The sequence below is a fragment of the Stegodyphus dumicola genome, chromosome 6 (genome assembly GCF_044657685.1).
Source record: "Stegodyphus dumicola isolate Sdum_Otavi_A_Nest chromosome 6, ASM4465768v1".
Lineage (NCBI taxonomy): Eukaryota > Metazoa > Arthropoda > Arachnida > Araneae > Eresidae > Stegodyphus > Stegodyphus dumicola.
Window position 1 is genome coordinate 61,882,482 of NC_140773.1, and position 17,753 is coordinate 61,900,234.

The following is a 17,753-nucleotide window of genomic DNA, read 5'->3' on the forward strand; positions in this document are numbered from 1 at the left end:
TTATGATATTTACATCTCTTATGAAAACCTAATGAACAAAATAACTTAATAATGTTGATAAATTCATACTTATTTTGTATACAAGTTATTTAAAAAGTTCTTTCTCTTCTTAAGGAAAAATATAACAGGCAAAAAAATCAGTGACTCAGCGAAAGTTTAGAGGTATCAAAGGAAGAACTGGCATTAAAATCAAGCTGAATGTTGCTTGCAGGAAGTTCAATAGATAGTCGTAGAAACAATTCCATTTCAAAATGAACAGATTGGATCTAATTCTTTAAATGAAAATGCAGAATTTTTTTGGGGAGTGAAAAAAGAGGACACAAGAATGCTTATAGAAATCAAAGAAAACTTGCTAAAGGTAACTTGAAGTTGCAGCAGGATAATAATAATATAAAAGTCAGGTCCAGATGTGCAAGAAAAGGTGGCAAAGGCAAAATATAGCATTAAAAATGAAAGAGCCAAAAATCAAGTGCCAGACGAGCAATTAACTCCAAAAACCAAACCATAATTATAATAGAAAAGCATTTTAAAGGAAAAATAACCAGAAATCACCCAGTTGCAAGTCAACTATTTTTTGCACAATGTTTTCAAACCTACATGTAATAGAAAGAACTTCACTTCAAAGCATAAATTTATTAATTTTTTTTAATGTAAGGATATTAGTACGGCTATAGCAGGCAAAAAGAAACGATAACACAAAAGAAAGAGAAATGACAGAAATATTATTTGATTGATACAATGCAAAGTCAATACATAAAATTTTGTAATGAAAATTCCAATTTTTTAGTATCTTGTACAACATTAACTATATTTCACCCTTACACCTAGTGTTGAGAACATGGAATAAATGCAGATGCATTGTATAAATTTTAATTCAAAAGCGCAGAAGTTGATTAATTTAAAGGCATTACATACAAATGATCCTAATGTCATTCATTATATTCACCTATAGTGTGCAAAGTAAAATCCCTGGACTCTATGTATAATAACTACACAATAAAAGAGTGACAGTAAATGTGCAAAACATATCATTCGCTGGTATTCATGGGAAAGAGAGAAAAAATTGTTAGAATTAAATGAAGCTCTTCTACATATTTACTTATAAAATTATGACTGCAAATTCAGTGAAGAAGTGTAAAGTTTTCACTATAGTGCATTTACGAGTTCAGGTAGCTCACCTTCATATATGTGTCCTATATATTGGTAATGAAGGTCAGGTCATAACATTGTTTTCAAGTTTCGTACTAATGAAAGTGCATTACTCGAGCTATTTTTTCTATCCATTTAAGGCTTTAAAGTGGGGAAGTGTATAACCAATAAAGGCGTATATGAGTAATGATAAAAAATATTTGAAATAAGAGATGAAAAGTACCAGAGGTGGCACCATCTAGGTGCAAGAGAGCGAACTAGATCCATCCATCCATTTTGCTATGGCCGGTGTGCAGCTAGTGAATGCCGCTTTACCGGCTCCTGATGTGTGGTGGCACCTGAAATCAGTAGTTCTTACAGTTAGGTGGTGGTGACTAAAGGTCAGGAGAAAAGGGGGTGACCCTGCGTCACAGAATGAGAACCAGACTTATTGGAAAACGCGGTGGTGGGAAAGCATTGTCTTTTCCTGATAATTTCCTAATAATATATAAGATTGAGGAGAAATACATAGTATAAAAATTTGCATAAATTGATAAGGTAGTGAATAAACATAAATACTTGCGTAAAGTAATTCTGGAATATATAAAGATAAAACATGCATAAGGTATAAAGTTCCTGAAAATAAAGAAAATTAAGTATAATACATATGTACAATATAATTAAAGGTAATACATGGCAAATAATAAATTATAAAAAGCTGGAGTAAATGCAAAATCTGGATTAATATAAAGTGAAAACAATTGCAAAATATATACAGATATGTACAGAAATGTCAAGTCGTGAAATTTTGGTTGAACTGATGGGCTGCCCAGGGCCTCAGGTCTCTATCTTCTGGTAAGGGAGCGTAGTTAAAAACTTGAAATTGGTTCATAAAGGGACAATTAAGAGCCTTATTGAAAAATTTTTCATTTGTCTTCAAAATGAAATCTTTGATGAAGTCTATCTGTAGGTCCTTATGCAGGGTGGCATTTGAGACGTAGAAATGCGCATTTGTGATTAGTCTTAAAAACTTGTTTTGTATTATTTGGAGTTGTTTAATTTCCTTATCTTTGATAGTAGCCCAGGCAGGCGACGCATAACAAAGGGTGGGCCTGATGATAGCTGTATATATATGTTTTTTGCTTTTGAGATTTAGCTCGGAGTATTTTCGCAGTAGAGGCATGAGGTTTTTCATGTTGCCGTAGGCCTTGCCTTTAATTATTTTGAAGTGATCAGTCCAGGTAAGTCTATGATTAACGGTGATTCCAAGATATTTAGCTTTGTTGACGATGGGAATATTTTTGTCAAAGAGTTTAAGATCATTAGTGAGGATTTGATGTGTCTTTCTGTTTCTGCTGATAATTAGAAGCTGAGATTTCTCAGCATTAATAACGATACGCCATAGCTTGCACCATTGTTCGATCAAAGGCATCATAGTTTGAAGTTTTAATATTGCAGTATTGGGGCTAAGGGATTTTACTGCAAGAGCAGTATCATCCGCATAGCAGCCAAGGAATCTGTTTATTTCATGGTCAGGATTTGGGAAGTCGGATACATAAAAAAGATAAAGGATGGGTCCTAAAATAGAGCCTTGAGCAACAGAGGCACGGATGTATTTGAAACTTGATTTGTCTTGTCCAAAAGAAACGTAGAATTTTCTATTTTTGATGAAGGAATAAATTAGTTTGGTCATATCCGGTGAGAAGTTTAGCTTGATTAATTTGAAAATAAGCCCCTCATGCCAGACGCGGTCAAAAGCTTTGGCCACGTCAAGCATGAGTAATGCAACTTTCTGGTGGTTGTGAAGAGCACTGCCTATAAACTCAACTAGTCGAACGAGTTGTTTCGTAGTGGATAATGTTTTTCTGAATCCAAACTGTTCAGGAGGAAGTCTGTTAATATATTGTTGCATTCTATTGAGAATGATTCTTTCAAGTATCTTTCCAAGTCCGGGCAGTAGGCTGATAGGCCGGTATCCATCTGGAGAAGTGGTGTCTTTGCCTGGTTTAGGAATGAGAATAATTTTAGCAATTTTCCAATTCATGGGGAAGTAGGACTTATCTAGAGAAGCATTATAAATACTGACAAGCCTTGAGATAGTGCTGGGTGGTAGATTCTTAATTGCGATGTTATTGATTTCATCATAACCTGGGGCTTTTCTATTTTTGAGTCGTTTAATGATTTCTAGAACTTCTTTCGGATTAGTAAAATCCGTGTTGAGTTTTGCGGTGGGGCTATTGATATAATTTTGAACAAAGTATCTTACATCATAAGTGAAGGTAGGGTCTGAGGGAGTTTCATTTAGAATAAATTGATTTTCAAAATGCTCCGCCATAAGAGTAGCTTTTTCCTTGTTGGTTATTGCAATTTTGTCATCTTTTTTGATGGGCTTATTACAGGTGGGAGTAATTCTGAGGCGCTTGGCAAAGCTCCAGAATTCATTTCCAGGTTCATTAAATTTTTGAATTTTATTTTGCCAAAGCTCAGCCTTGTAGTTAGTAATATTTTTCTTGATTAATCTGTTAATTTTATTGAGTTCTGATTTAATTTGAGGGTCCCAGGTCCGGTTCCAGCGTTTTCTGAGTTTATTTCTCTCTTTAATCAGTGTTCTAATGCTATGGGGGAGAATCTCCTGGAATTTGTTTGCAGGAATCTTCTGTGTGGCTGAATTATAGGCATTCTTGATACTGTGAGTAAGCATATCAATGGCTACTTCGATATCATAGGTAGTTTTGAGGCTATTAAGCTTAGGTGGGTTATTTTCAAGAATATCATAGAATCGTTTCCAATCAGTTTTATTGATGGATTTTTCATTGGCAGTTTTGTTGGTGCCAAGGGTAGCAATAACAGGAATATGATCAGAGGTGAGGTCTATAGTAGAATCAATAAAGATAGGTATGGAGATATTGGTGAGGAGAATGTCGAGAATATCTCCTTCTCTCACATTCTCAGGGAGGTAGGTATAGTTGTCTGGAGCGTATAAATAAACAGGATAGTTAGTAATGAAATTTTTGAGCGTATTGCCATTGCTGTTTGTCTGTCGGCAAGCCCATTCAGTATTTTTTGCTTTGAGGTCTCCAGCCAGTATATTGTTATTATTGGTACATAAGATGCTCTTCAGAAAATCTTCGTCGAGAGGGTTATGTGGAGGGTTATACAGAGAATTGAAGTAGATGATGCCGTAAGAAGGAAGTAAAACAGAAACTGTTACTAACTCGTGATTATTGGATCTATCTTCCTTGATGAGGCAGGATTGAATAGAGCTTTTGACAAAAATGGCTACTCCTCCACCTTTGTGGCTAAGTCTGTCACACCGGTAGTTTGGAATATTTATTCTTTTGCTGGGATTAGCATGCGTTTCAGTAATTAACGCAATGTCTATATCTTTAGTTAGGAGAAAATTTTGAAGTTCCAGAGTTTTATTGAGAATGTTATTAGCATTCCATATCATAACTTGTATGGGTGCTTTGATGATAGAGTTAAGACCCATTATTAAGATTGTTATTTGTTTTCTTTTCCTCGTTGGTATTATTTATCTGTTTGATTTGCTGTGTGATTTGCAGGAAACCTGCGCTTTTGATGATGGAAACTAGTTCCGCTAGGTCTGAGAAAATCTTTTTTGCTTCACTGATAGTTTCGTTGTAAGTGCCAGAGGCTAATGTTTGCGCATATGATTTGCCTTCGATGATTCGGCTTTGGTATGTTTTCTGTTTTTCCTGCTTAGGTTTGGGGAACTTTACACACCCTTTGAAACTAGAAGTATGGTTCTGGCCACAGTTTGCACAGAGTAGGGGCTTATCCTTATTATTTTTGTCAGGGCAGTCTCTAGATTCGTGCGATCCTGCACACCTGACGCTACGGGGTTGGTAGTTACAACCAATTTGAGTAAGCGAACTAGAATTGAGTTATAGAAACATCTAGTTGAATTGTATGTCACGTGGCCTATCCCATGATGTTGATTGGAGAGTCGATGAGAACTGTAGAATTACATAATTTGCGCATTTTTTAAATAATAAAGTCTATATACAGGTGGCGTTACATTTTTGTAGTATGAAAAGGAGTAAAATACTTGAAATAAATAATAGAAACAAATTCTGATGCATAGAAGGTACGTAGTAAATAAAAATCTTCCATATAAAGGTGTGTCCTCCTGGACCAATAGGAAATCTTGATTATAAGTGCAAATTCTTGAGTAAATAGTATGTAAAAAACAAATGCTTTACATTCAAATATAAAGCTAAAGTTGAAAAATATATACAATTTAAGCAATCTACCATTGAACATTGTGATGAATGGTGCGCGGTTTTTTATAAGGCTGGTCTATTGTAAAATCATAATTTCCAATATTTTGAATAATAGACGAATGATGGGCAGAAAGGTTTTCATAGAATTTATGAACACTTCTTAGAATTTCTTCATCAATAGTATTAATTTTGAGGTCATTGTGAAGTATGATATTGCGAATAAACCATGGAGCTCCAGTGATGATCCTAATAATTTTATTTTGTAAAACTTGCAATGGTTTTCTATTACTTTTGGCGGCAGCCGCCCAAACTGGGGAGCCATACATCATGACAGGTCGAATTAATTGTAGATAAATAATGCGCTTGGTTTGAAGGCTAAGTTTAGAATGATGATTAATGATGGAGTAAACGCTTAAGTATGCTTTTCTGGTATTTTCACAAATACATGAGATATGGTCTTTGAAATTAAGTTTCACATCCAGAGTGATGCCTAGATATTTAACAGTGTTGGCTCTGATAACAGGACTATTATTGATTTGCAGAGGATTACAGACAGGGTTTTTATTGCTTCTTTTAAAGATGATGTTGATACTTTTGTTAGGGTTGATTTTAATTTTCCAGTTTTGCATATTGTTTACAGCTAGTTGAAGTTTATGCTGAGCATGTTTAGAGTTGATAGATATGGAAAATATGGCTGTGTCATCAGCGTATTGAGCAATTTCTGTACCAGGATGTTTGGGGAAGTCATTGACGTAAATTAAATATAGGAAGGGAGCATTGGTAATGAAACTAAGCCCATTTCTTTTTATACAACCAGTTATGGCCACAGCCTAGCAGCAATATGGGCCAACCTGAAGCCAGTATTGGAATTGTTAAAATTCAAGGCACCTAATGTTTCAGACATTAATTTCTTTTTTTTTTTCCTGATGGTCTTTCTACACAGTATCACCAAAAAAAGAATTTTTATCTGTTTGCACATTTGCTATTTGATCATGGCTTACAGGATGCACTCTGTCGCATTTTGAAACTGACCAGGGTAAAGGAGCTGCTGATGGCATAAGGACAGTTATAAAATAATGGCTAATTGTTTGATATCTTATGGAGAAGACAATTTTTATGTCCACAAACTTTATGTTTCAGACATTAATTTCTTTAATCACTAATAAAATATATCCTTAAGGACAAAATATTCTTTAAAAAGATCTATTCTAGTTTCTCAGAGAGTGAAACATCCATTGACTCTGAGTTTTATTCTGAAGCAGATAAAATGCCTGTGGACACATCTCTGGAGGTGTTCATGTTTTGGTAGTATATTTTATTAGAGTGAAGAGGGGAAAAAAAGCCCTGAAATAAAAGAATGGCTAATTGTTTGATATCTTATGGAGAAGCCAATTTTTATGTCCACAAACTTTATGAAAAAATTCAAGGAAAAACTGTTGGTAAGGTTTTTTTTTTTTTTTTTCATTGAGAATTATGGCATTCATTCAGTGTAAAAACTTTTAGCATCTGAAATAGTTCTTTCTGGAACATTTAACATCAAATAATTTCTAATGCCAAAGGAAAATTATTTATAGGAATGTCAGCTTTTATTGCCAAAAAAAAAAAAATGTTAATGCTTTCCTGTAGAAAGTACTTTCAAAAGCATTCTAAATAAAATAGGAAACCTTGACACAAAATATTTTCTAAAAAGATCTATTCTAGTTCCTCAGAGAGTGAAACATCTATTGACTCTGAAAGTGAGTTTTATTCTGAAGCAGATAAAATGCCTGTGAATACATCTCCTGAGGTGTTCATGTTTTGGTAGTTTATTTTATTAAGGGAAGAAAAAAAAAAAAAAACCTGAAATACACATATGCTGCAGTGATTCAAAACAAAATAGATGAGAAGAGCAAAATTAAAATTTTGCATCATAACACTTTACCAACCTACCACCTATTAATCGGCTTTTTTCGTCAATGCCTAACGACCGATAGCCTATTAATCGCTTTTTTCCTCGAGACTACCTAAAAACAGCCTATCAATCAGTAGCCATGGCGATAAACAACTGCCATTTGCCATATCATCTATATTTTATTATAAGTATTGAGGTACATAGCCCACTTGTGTTAAGTGCGTTGCTTTGTAAACTCCCCCCTTTTCACACCCTTTTTAAAAAATTTACCATTCACGATGAGCGAAAAAAAATGGTACTGGAGAGTTTTATCCACATGATTTATCAGATTGCCTTGACAGTTATTCAGAACAGGGAGAATGTGCGGCTGAGTGGCCGGTCAGACGTGCATATGCTGTTCAACCGCTAGCGATTGGTAAAGTGTTAAAGCAAATGACTGCAACAAGAGAATATTTCATAATGATGAAAATGATATAATGCACATTAATTTTGAACAAATTACAGCAGAGGAAACAATATTTATAGGTTTTCATTTATACTTAATACAGATGAAAAATGAAATTTGAGTCGTTACATTTAGATATATGATATGAACTCATATTTTTTCATATATTAAAACCTTAGTTACTTGAAGCGTTATTTTAATATATTTATGTGTAAAACTACTCGATACGTTTTTTTTTTTTTTTTTTTTTTTTTTTTTTTTATATATTCAAGTCAAACCTATTAATTAATTTGAATATTAAATAAAATGGTTACCCTATATCTTAGTTGAAACAAAGTATACATAAACTTAAAATATCATTAAGACTAAATAAAAACAGACTTGACATTTGGTAAGTGATCAGGGTGAAATCCATTACCACATGTCAAGCCTGGTACCACTCAGTTTTTAAAGATATTTTCATATTACAGTCAAAAGTCGTTAATCCGGACTCGTCGGGACTTCGGCAATTCCGGATTATCGATTTTTCGGGATTATAGATCATCAGTTTAAATCTCGTAAGATGGCATGCAGAAATTCTAAAATTAAAAATATGAAACCGTAATTTATGAAATAAAGAACAATTATGATCTAAAGGATATCAAAATTTACCAAAAAAAAAAAAAAAAAAAGCTTAATATTTATTTGTTTACTTTATTAAACATTCCTTTCAATGTAAGTTGTTTCGTTTTATGTGATAATACTTTCTCGTTAATTCTATAAACAGACATAATTTCTTGTTCAGTTACAAAGTTCCGCTGTTCAAGTCCCGTAATTGCTGTGCCAAGAATACCGACTAACTTGTCAATCGAAATTTTTTCGTTTTCACTAACCTCTCTGTCACCTTCTTCATGTCTTTTTCCATTTTTTGCAGCTATTCCACTTTTTGTTTGACGGACATCGAAACATACTTTCATTTTGTAGATCCTTTGGGAAATTCTGGTTAATCTTTGGATTATGGTAACTTAACGATTTTTTGGCAAAACTTTGGCGACCAACCCTGCTACAGCAACCTGCTAGTTTTGTTTTGACGAAGTAAAGACATTTATTTTTTTTTTTTTTTTTTACTCAAAATTTTTTCCAACAATGTACTAGCCGAATTACGCTTATGCGCTAGAACTTTTATGGAACAAAAGTTACATCATGACAAAGATTAGGTGCGAAATTGGGAGAAAGTGAAGAATCGCCCACTACTTGCCGCGTTTTTAAGAATTGCACATACATGGTATCATCCATGTACACGTCGACCTATTTTCACTTAAAAAAACATCCCAGAATTGCACAAAAATGGCATTGCGCACACTCTTGACTTTATCCATGTACACTGCTAAAGTCCTAGCTAGTAACCTTTATCGCCTTACCAAAATGTCGCCAAACTACCTGTTACCATATTCCAAAGATTAGCTGAAATTCTATTTGTCATAATCAAAAGTTCAAGTTTACTTTTAAAAAATTGCTCTTACAGTCTGCAAAAAATAATAAGCCGCATCCAATTCGAAGATTAAGAAGCAACGCAATCATCAACATTAACTGAAATAGATCATTAGATAATTTTAGCTTATACCGTCCGTTATACATTAAACGCGCAAGCGAAAACGTAATATGCGCACATGCCTATGCGCAGTCGTAAAGGTCTCATGCGCACGCGTAAATGCCTATGCGCATGTGTCAACGCGGCGCATGCGCAGAAAGTTTTTAGCTTTGAGGTCCGGATTATAGATCATTCCGGATTATGGGTGTCCGAATTAACGACTTGTGACTGTAATATAATTTATCCTTTTACATTTTTTTTGCTTGCTAGTTTTTTTTTTAATTAAAAACTAAGGTGCAACTTTCTTAAAAATTCAATAACTTCAATGAGCTTATTATCAGATAATATCTTAGCATAAATTTTGATATTGTCAAAAATAGTGGCTATAAATGTCAATCATTTGAATTTAATTTAAGTATTACTGGCAAATATCCTGTTTGAAAATTTGGGAACATAAGTCACTTCAAAGTAAGTTGATTTTGGAAGCTTTGATAAAGGCATGAAATTTGATTAATTTTGTATGGTAACAGACTTGAAAATAGCCTTAATTGTTTTTCAATTACCTTAGACATGTACCATAACACCTGTTTCTTATTTTTTAAGGAAATTATGCACCTTGGAGAGAACTGAATTATTTGGTTAAAATGGCCCATATATAGAGCAGCAAAGGTTTGTTAGAAAAGTAAAACCAAAGACACTGATTTGATGATGGAGAAAGATTCTTCCTAATATAAAAATTGGAGTTTTCTCCAATTGTGAAGAAGCCGAGGCAATAACTGAAGTGCCAAAAAATTGAAAATGTGACTCAGAAAAACATTGAGGAATGGCAATTCGATTGATTCAGGCTTTCAATGCTTGAGTGATATGGACAGCGTTTAAATGTCCCCAAAACAGAAGAGGCAGACAGCGATACTGAAAATAAAAGCGATGAAGACATTGAATATTAAATTAGCCCTGAGCTACCAATGACTTGAACTCTACTGAACTTCAGCGACCAAAGGGAATTCAAATACAATGAGATTGCACTTAGAAAAATATGCAGTGAAATTTGGCAAATATATAAACATTCTCAAAAAACAAAGAAAAATTACTGATCTTTTTTAAAGAAAAAGCATGTACAATATGCACGAAAATTTATAGTTTGGATTATCCATGACCTGCTTCCTTGGCATTACCCCAGATAATCGAAAGTACATTGTATATCCCAAAGATGGTTACCATTTGCATCATTATTCAAATTATACTAAATTTGGGTATTTTCTAATTATCTGCATCCTGAAAAACATTCAAAAGACAAAACACCATGTCATCAAACTGTATTTATGTGACAACTTAGGTATGTGTATGCATACAGCAGACGAGAGTCGATTTCACTATCAAATTCAACTGGCATTTTTCCTATTAATGTTAGTTCTTGTTACATATGAGAATTTTTAATTTTTTGTAAGGAATAGTAATGGGACTTTGGAGATTGCAAATGTACAGTGTATGAAATTGTAGTTTGTAAATGTTTGAATTTTATGGATCAAAATTTTTGCAATTCTCTGATGTTTTTTAAGCGAAAACAGATTACTGTGTATATGGGAGGAACGAGTGTTGAACCTTAACTGAACAACAGTGGCGCGGTTTGACCAACTACTAATTTGAACACTCGATGGATGATTGTGAGCCGTGAACAGGTACTTTGACCTTGATTTTTCAATCATTTTATTATCTGTGTATGAGCTATACACATATTCAATTTCATGAAAAACAACCACTTCCTTCACGGTGCTTCGATTTTTTTGCAAAAGAGTGTATATTCACTTAAAAAGTCAAAAGAGCAGCCAACAAAAAAAAAAATATATAATCTCAATAATAAGCTGCATTTTATATCAAACAATCAAATAACATAAAAAAGGAAAATCATCTCTGAACTACACAAAGGAACTCTAATTGATATTTCGGCTGATCTTTAGAATATGGTAACTGGTAGTTTGGCGACATTTTGTAGGCGATAAAGGTTACTACCTGGGACTTTGGTAATAATGTGAACAGTACTCAGTTCCGATTACGCATTATTTTGTGTGAGGGAAATGAGAGATAATGGGATATGTCATGTGATATTAATGGACGAATTACGGTTCTTTAATCGAAAAAGGGGGGGGGGGAAATCGGGAAAAAATCTGGAAATTTTGTATTTGGCTTTATTCTGTGTTGTGTGAAACAGTGTTCGTTAATTTTTGGATCCCATGGCCCTAACTAAAGCGAATTCGAAATGGGTATTTAGTGGGATTGAAAGGGGTAGTAATAAGTGTTTCTTTAAGGTTGTGCGAGATAGAAGTAAAGATATTTTATTAAGTTATTTATTTTACCTGGTACCTTGCTGTGAAGTATAAGTATGATTTTAAAGATCCTGAAACAGAAATAAGAAAAGTTTATCGGACACGTAATCAAGATTCTGAAGAAGAATAGGTAAGTTAGTATTTTTAATTATTTGAGGATATTATTTTTATGCATTGTTCTAAATGTAAGGTGGAAGTAAAGTAATTTGCGTAAACGTGCATGGAAATAATTTAAATATTTGACACTAAGTATTTGTAACCATTTGTAATGTTTGCGGTATGAATTAGTTAGTGACGTTTGTAATATAATAGATAATGTAGAGGTAAAAGTTTTTGGATATTTTATTTATTTTATACGGGGAAATGTTCATATTTGGAAAGGGTATATACTTTTACGCGATCAGGTAATTTCATATATGTTCTTTTTACCGGGTTTAAAGATTCAGAAAATTGTTATACATTTTCGTGAAATTTTTCTAATTTATGAGAAAAAAGCAGTGTACATGGATATAGTGAAGAGTGTGCGCAATGCCATTTTTGTGCAATTCTGGGATTTTTTTTTAAGTAAAAATAAGTCGACGTGACATGGTTTATGTGTATGTGTTATTTTGAAAAACGCGTAAGGAGTATGGTATTGTGCACTTTTTCCCAATTTTGCAGTGAATATTTGTCATGATTAAGCAGTTTTGTTAGATAAAATTTCTAGCATAAGTGTAATTCGGCTAGTAGATTGTTGGAAGAAGTGTTCAGTAGATGAAAAGAAAAGAAACATGTCTTTACTTCGTGAAGACAAAATGGCGGCGGGGAAAAAAAAAATAGAGGGTTGCTGTATGAGAGTTGGTCGCCAAATTTTCGCCAAGTTATCATAATGTAAAGATCAACCGCTATTTCTTGATTACAGCAAATTTCATTACAGTTATCTGTTAGTTAAGGGGTGGGGCATCTTCGAGTCGAAGGAAGGACTAAAAATCTCTGCACAAAGCTTAAGAATGAGAACATGTTAAGAAAGAGGCACTGGCTCGTGTTCATGTCATGCATGAATACAAAGTTATACATAATGTAAATCACTTAAAGTCTGTTGTTTAGCCACACCCTGTTTATGACTTGACCTCATGTTGAATTACCAATATTCAGCTCATTTGCCCTCCTAGTTATTGGTCAGGTGAAAAATCAGGATAAGCAGAATTATCATATGAAACTGAATTGAGGAGAAAATTATTTTTATACTGAATAGTAAATTAAATGGCTTCACTTTCTGGCTATGCTTTTCTTTACCTTATCAAAAATTTTGAATGGAAAATGATTTACAATCAAATTATGGTCTAAATAACAAAAATTAGGAAGAGTTTCTCACTAAGAATGAAATATTTCAAAGTTATATTTTCTAGCCTTGCTTGGAAATACAAAACCCAGAGGTAAAAGAACAGTTGCTTTGAACTTTATTCTAAAATGAAATTCCAAATGTTGTAATTCTACTTCCAATTTTCCTCACAATTGATATAAGTGTTACTTTTTTTGAGAAGAGATTTTCTACACACTAATTGGTTAAGAAGCATCTATAAATGAGTATTTCATATTTAGTAAAAACTGTAATGTCTGCAGAAGAGCAACTGGAGTAATGAAACAAATTTCTAGAATATCATCAACAAATTTGCTAACAGAAAAACAAGCAAATTTAATATTTTGTTTTGTTTCAAAAATTATCACAGAGCTTTTCTTTATTTCCCTTATGTCATCTTGATATTTTATAGCTTTAACTTTTTTAGCATTCACTGAAAAAAGTCGCAAAATCTCTAGCTATGTCATTGGATAGAATGGGTTCATATTCATAAAAACAGATTAGTACTTAGTACAGTACAAAGTCTGTAATCCGGACCTCAAAGACACAAACTTTTTTTCTGGCAGGCTCTAAGCATGCACGTTGGAAATATGTGTCTCCAGATACGTTAAAAAATGCTTGGCATAATTTATGGCCAGCTGCCATATTTCATTGTGAGGACGATGAAGATGATAGCCGCAAATTTGAAGGTTTTCGGACATTGCAAACTAAAGGTGAAATTTTCCAGTTATTGGATTTTGTAAAGAAATATGGAGAAGCAGTAATAAATGAAGATGATATAACAGAAGTTTTTCATTGCGACGAAAATGCCCCAATCATCAATCAATTAATGGACGGCAAAATCTGTAGTATGGTTCTAAATCCAGAAAATACTGCTTCCAATAGGTGGAACTTTGTAACTGAACAAGAAATTATGTTTGTTTATAGAATTAAAGAGAAAGTATTAGCACAAAAAATGAAGCAACTTAAACAACTTACATTGAAAGAAATGTTTAATAAAGTAAACAAATAAACATTAAGCTTTTTTTTTTTTTTTTGTAAATTTTGATACCCTTTATATCATAATTCCTCTTTATTTCATAAATGATCTATAATCCGGAATCGCCGAAGTCCCGGCGAGTCCGGATTACGGACTTTGTACTGTATTATCACAACCATTTTAACAGAATTCACCAAATTTTCAGAATTCTCCAACCTCTGACAATTATGCACATAAGAGTTCATCCAGTAACTATATCCATTGTAAAGGTGCAATTCGAAATTCTACCAATCAATTTTTTCTTCTGTAAAAAATCTCCAAACTGCACCAAGGTGATTGTGCTAATAATACTAGACCCACCAGCACTCTTTTGAGTTACACGAGCGTGAGCACTGGGTCCAAAAGACCCAGCTCGCGTTTTTTGAAGAAAAAGTGCGACTCTTCAGGTAAAAGTGTTACATTTATGCCAAAATTTTAAGATCAAACTTAAAAATTTGCAAACTATAAAAATTAAAATTTCTATTTCTATAATATTTTTCTGAAATAAAATTTTTTTAAAGGAATATAAAACATATTATATTAATATAGAATTTAATAGGAATTCATTATATTATTATTCATGTTATTCAGGAATTATTATTCAGGTTCATACATCTTCCTCGGTAGGCTTTTCATTAATTGTTATGTATTCCTCGGTAAGTTTTTCATTAATTGTTATGAACTTACCGACAGTGTAATATTTCTGGCAGTTATTCAAAAAACTCTCTTATAGGTGCAGTTTACCTGATTCTTTCTCAACAACGCAAGTTCTTACGTTATCAAAATGCAAACATCTTGATAAAAAAAAAAAAAAAAAAAAAAAAAAACATTTGTAGGAAAATTTGTAGGTTTTGTGGAAAATTTCCAAGCCAGTTCCGTCTGCTGCCCGCAGATTCCGTACATTTACATGAGATGACATATGTCACAAAAATATAAAAGTTCGAATTTCAGTTAGAGTTGTGTTATGATCATTTCTCTCTCTTTGAAAGCTGCCAGAAATAGATGCAATATAAATGTTTGTATAACTGACAAGTTTCAGCAACATTTGTTCAGTTAGTAAAAGTTCCCATGATTCATCTGGAGTCTACATATATTTTGCCTTACCGATGCTTCCAGGCAGTTTAGTAATATTATGAGCAGGAGTTCTAACATCAGCTTTAGGCTTTTTTTTTACCATTGGGTTTTTTTGTCTTTTCCAATAAAGCAATAAATGACATTATCATTTTCGTTTTCAGAATGCATATTGATTTCTGAATCAGTATCATGAGAACTAAAAAATTCATTATAACTTTCATCATCAGTTTCTTCAATGGAGTCTTCAATAGTTGATACATCTAATAATTTTTGCAAATGTAACATTTCTTTCTTATAGGATAAATTACGCGACATGTTTGCAGCTTTCTGTGCTACCACAAATGAACTACCTTACAGCAATGCGAATACGCATGCTGGGTCTGAAAGACCCGATCTGGTTAAAAAAAAACTTCGAATAAAATTTCCGGCGAATGACTTCGGAAACATAAAGATGATGGCCTTGGAGGAGACTACACTGAACCACCACCACTTGAGAAAAATAGGGACGTTTTCATAAAGGTTTCTTTAATCAGGTGAGTCCATTGGACCCAGCGTGCTGCTAGCGGGTTAAATACTAATAGATCTACTTCATACTACTTTAGCAGAGTGTAAACAATAAAAATAGAAAAATAATACTTAATTTATTCTTTTAATTGTTTACATATGGATGCCGCTTGTTCTTTGGCGATTCTTTTTTTATGCCAAGATTGGCACCAGGAAGGCACCATTTCAAGATGGCCGCTACACAAAACCAAAATAAGAAGTCAAAGAATTGCACAAACTCTGTGTCCAAGTACACATCGATCTGTTTTCACTTAAAAAAAAATCCCAGAATTGCACAAAATAGGCATTGTGCACTGCCTTAAATTTGTCCATCTACACATCAATCTATTTTCATTAAAAAAAAATCAGGTAGCTAAAACAAAGTTAAAACTATCATGATAACCAGAAATGAGGTTTCATCGCCAAAATTTAAAAAAATTTGTCATTAATCGAAGGGGCACCCAATTATACACTAGAGCGTTTAGGGTAACTTAAACAGTTTACATGGCATTCAAAAATTCATTTAAATTCTGGTTTTGACTTGTGGAATAACCAGTTGAGTCACGTGGAATCCCTGGTTATGGTTTAACACTTACTTTCATTGTAACATCAGCTAATGGTAAGATATACCTTCTTATTCATTGCTGCTTAACAAAGACTAGTAAGAAATCCCAATACCTTAAGAAGAAAAAACGAGATAAAGAGAAAGCCCAACTTAAATTAGACCTGAAAAGTCTAGAAAATGTAATTTATATGATGAGAAACATCTGGAAATTTCAAATCTTAGTTCTATTAAATACCAATGGAATAGTGGAAATTAAAACCTGGTACTATATCCAAAATGTCCTTAAAAGCATTCCTCCCATTAAGCAGATAGCCCTCGAGAAAAATTTAGAAGAAAAATAAAAAATTCCAAAACATATTTTAACAAAATGAGTCTTTTCAATCTTGGACTGAATTTTAAGATTAAAGGAAAAAAATATAATCAAAATATAATAAAAAAAATATAATTCAAATCATTTTTTCCCTGCCATTTTATGCTGATAATTCAACATAAAAAGCATTAAAGTTATTTAAATTAAATAAACTTATGTGTTTAATCCTAGTATCCAGTGCACACGGGATTTGGCTACTTTTATGATGAGCAAAAATGGGACATCATAGGTTATTTAATTATGGCAAAGCCTCGAGGACTGTCTGCCTAATGGGAGGAATGCCTTCGTGGAGGACTCTTTAAGGGAAACTGGCTCGTATACATGTTACACATGGGGAAAATCATGAAAACACCCATGCAGCCAGCCCGTTTGCGGGATTCGAACCATAAAAACGGTACATATACGATGAGTAGTAAACGGGTCCTTCAAAGAATATAATTATACATAGTACATATTATGTATATAGTGTATAGTATATACATAGACGTTCTTTGGGTCATTTTTGGTGTTGGCGGTAATTTTCGAATCGCGCCAAGGCTGCACCGTACACTAGGATTTTACCAAACTTATGCAATGCAAGATATAGAAAGACTTTCCATTTTTAATAACAGAAACATTTTGTAATGTTTCATACACACCCTTTTCTTAGCACTAAGGAAAACAGAATGGTTATGCAAGCATTTAAATCAAACACAATGAACAAATGCGATGTAAGCTTATTTTGCAGCACAAGAACATGATGGTTACACAAGATAAAAGATATATCTAGAGACTAAGAACTATAAATATTTACATCTAAATTCCAATTCCGATCTTGCAAATAGAACTGGGCACACGCAGTGTCCGTTCCAGTTACTTTAGCAAATTCTTGAACTAAACGTTCACATTCAGAGACTTCTGGAATGTCTTCATTGTCACTCTCATCTGAACTCATGCTAAAATTGGAGACTTTACAGTTAGATATATATATATAAAGAATAACTGGAATGATAAAACGAAGGATATCGCAGAAGATGATAAATGTATTCTCTAAAGAGATAATTATTTATTTCACTAGTGCAGCAGTGGGAACGTACAGCTGTATTTCAAAGCATGGACTTTGCCTAGCATCTGCTACTGAGATAAATGTTTCGCTGCGCGCCTTGCATATTCACAAGAGACAGGATAGCAGATGCAGGGGGTGTGACCAATGTCGATAAGACATCTCGTTGGCGATGAGGTATCCAGGCATCGTAGCGCTGT

At 33.3% G+C, this 17,753-nt stretch overlaps 1 protein-coding gene across 7 annotated transcripts in view; it reads right to left on the bottom strand.

Moving 5' to 3' along the window:
• LOC118197914 (tyrosyl-DNA phosphodiesterase 2-like) overlaps nt 1-17,461 on the bottom strand; it is a 53,989-nt gene extending 36,528 nt beyond the window's left edge. For 2 of the 7 annotated variants that reach the window (XM_085818358.1, XM_085818359.1), the window contains exon 1: nt 17,305-17,461. In XM_085818358.1, coding sequence (XP_085674484.1) covers nt 17,305-17,445 — 141 coding nt within the window. In that variant the 5' untranslated portion in view covers nt 17,446-17,461. Of the gene's footprint in view, nt 1-1,707; nt 1,765-17,304 lie in introns of those variants that run through there. The other 5 variants (XM_085818357.1, XM_085818360.1, XM_085818362.1 and 2 more) reach the window with 5 other exon arrangements.
• Between the last annotated feature and the right edge of the window lie 292 nt (nt 17,462-17,753).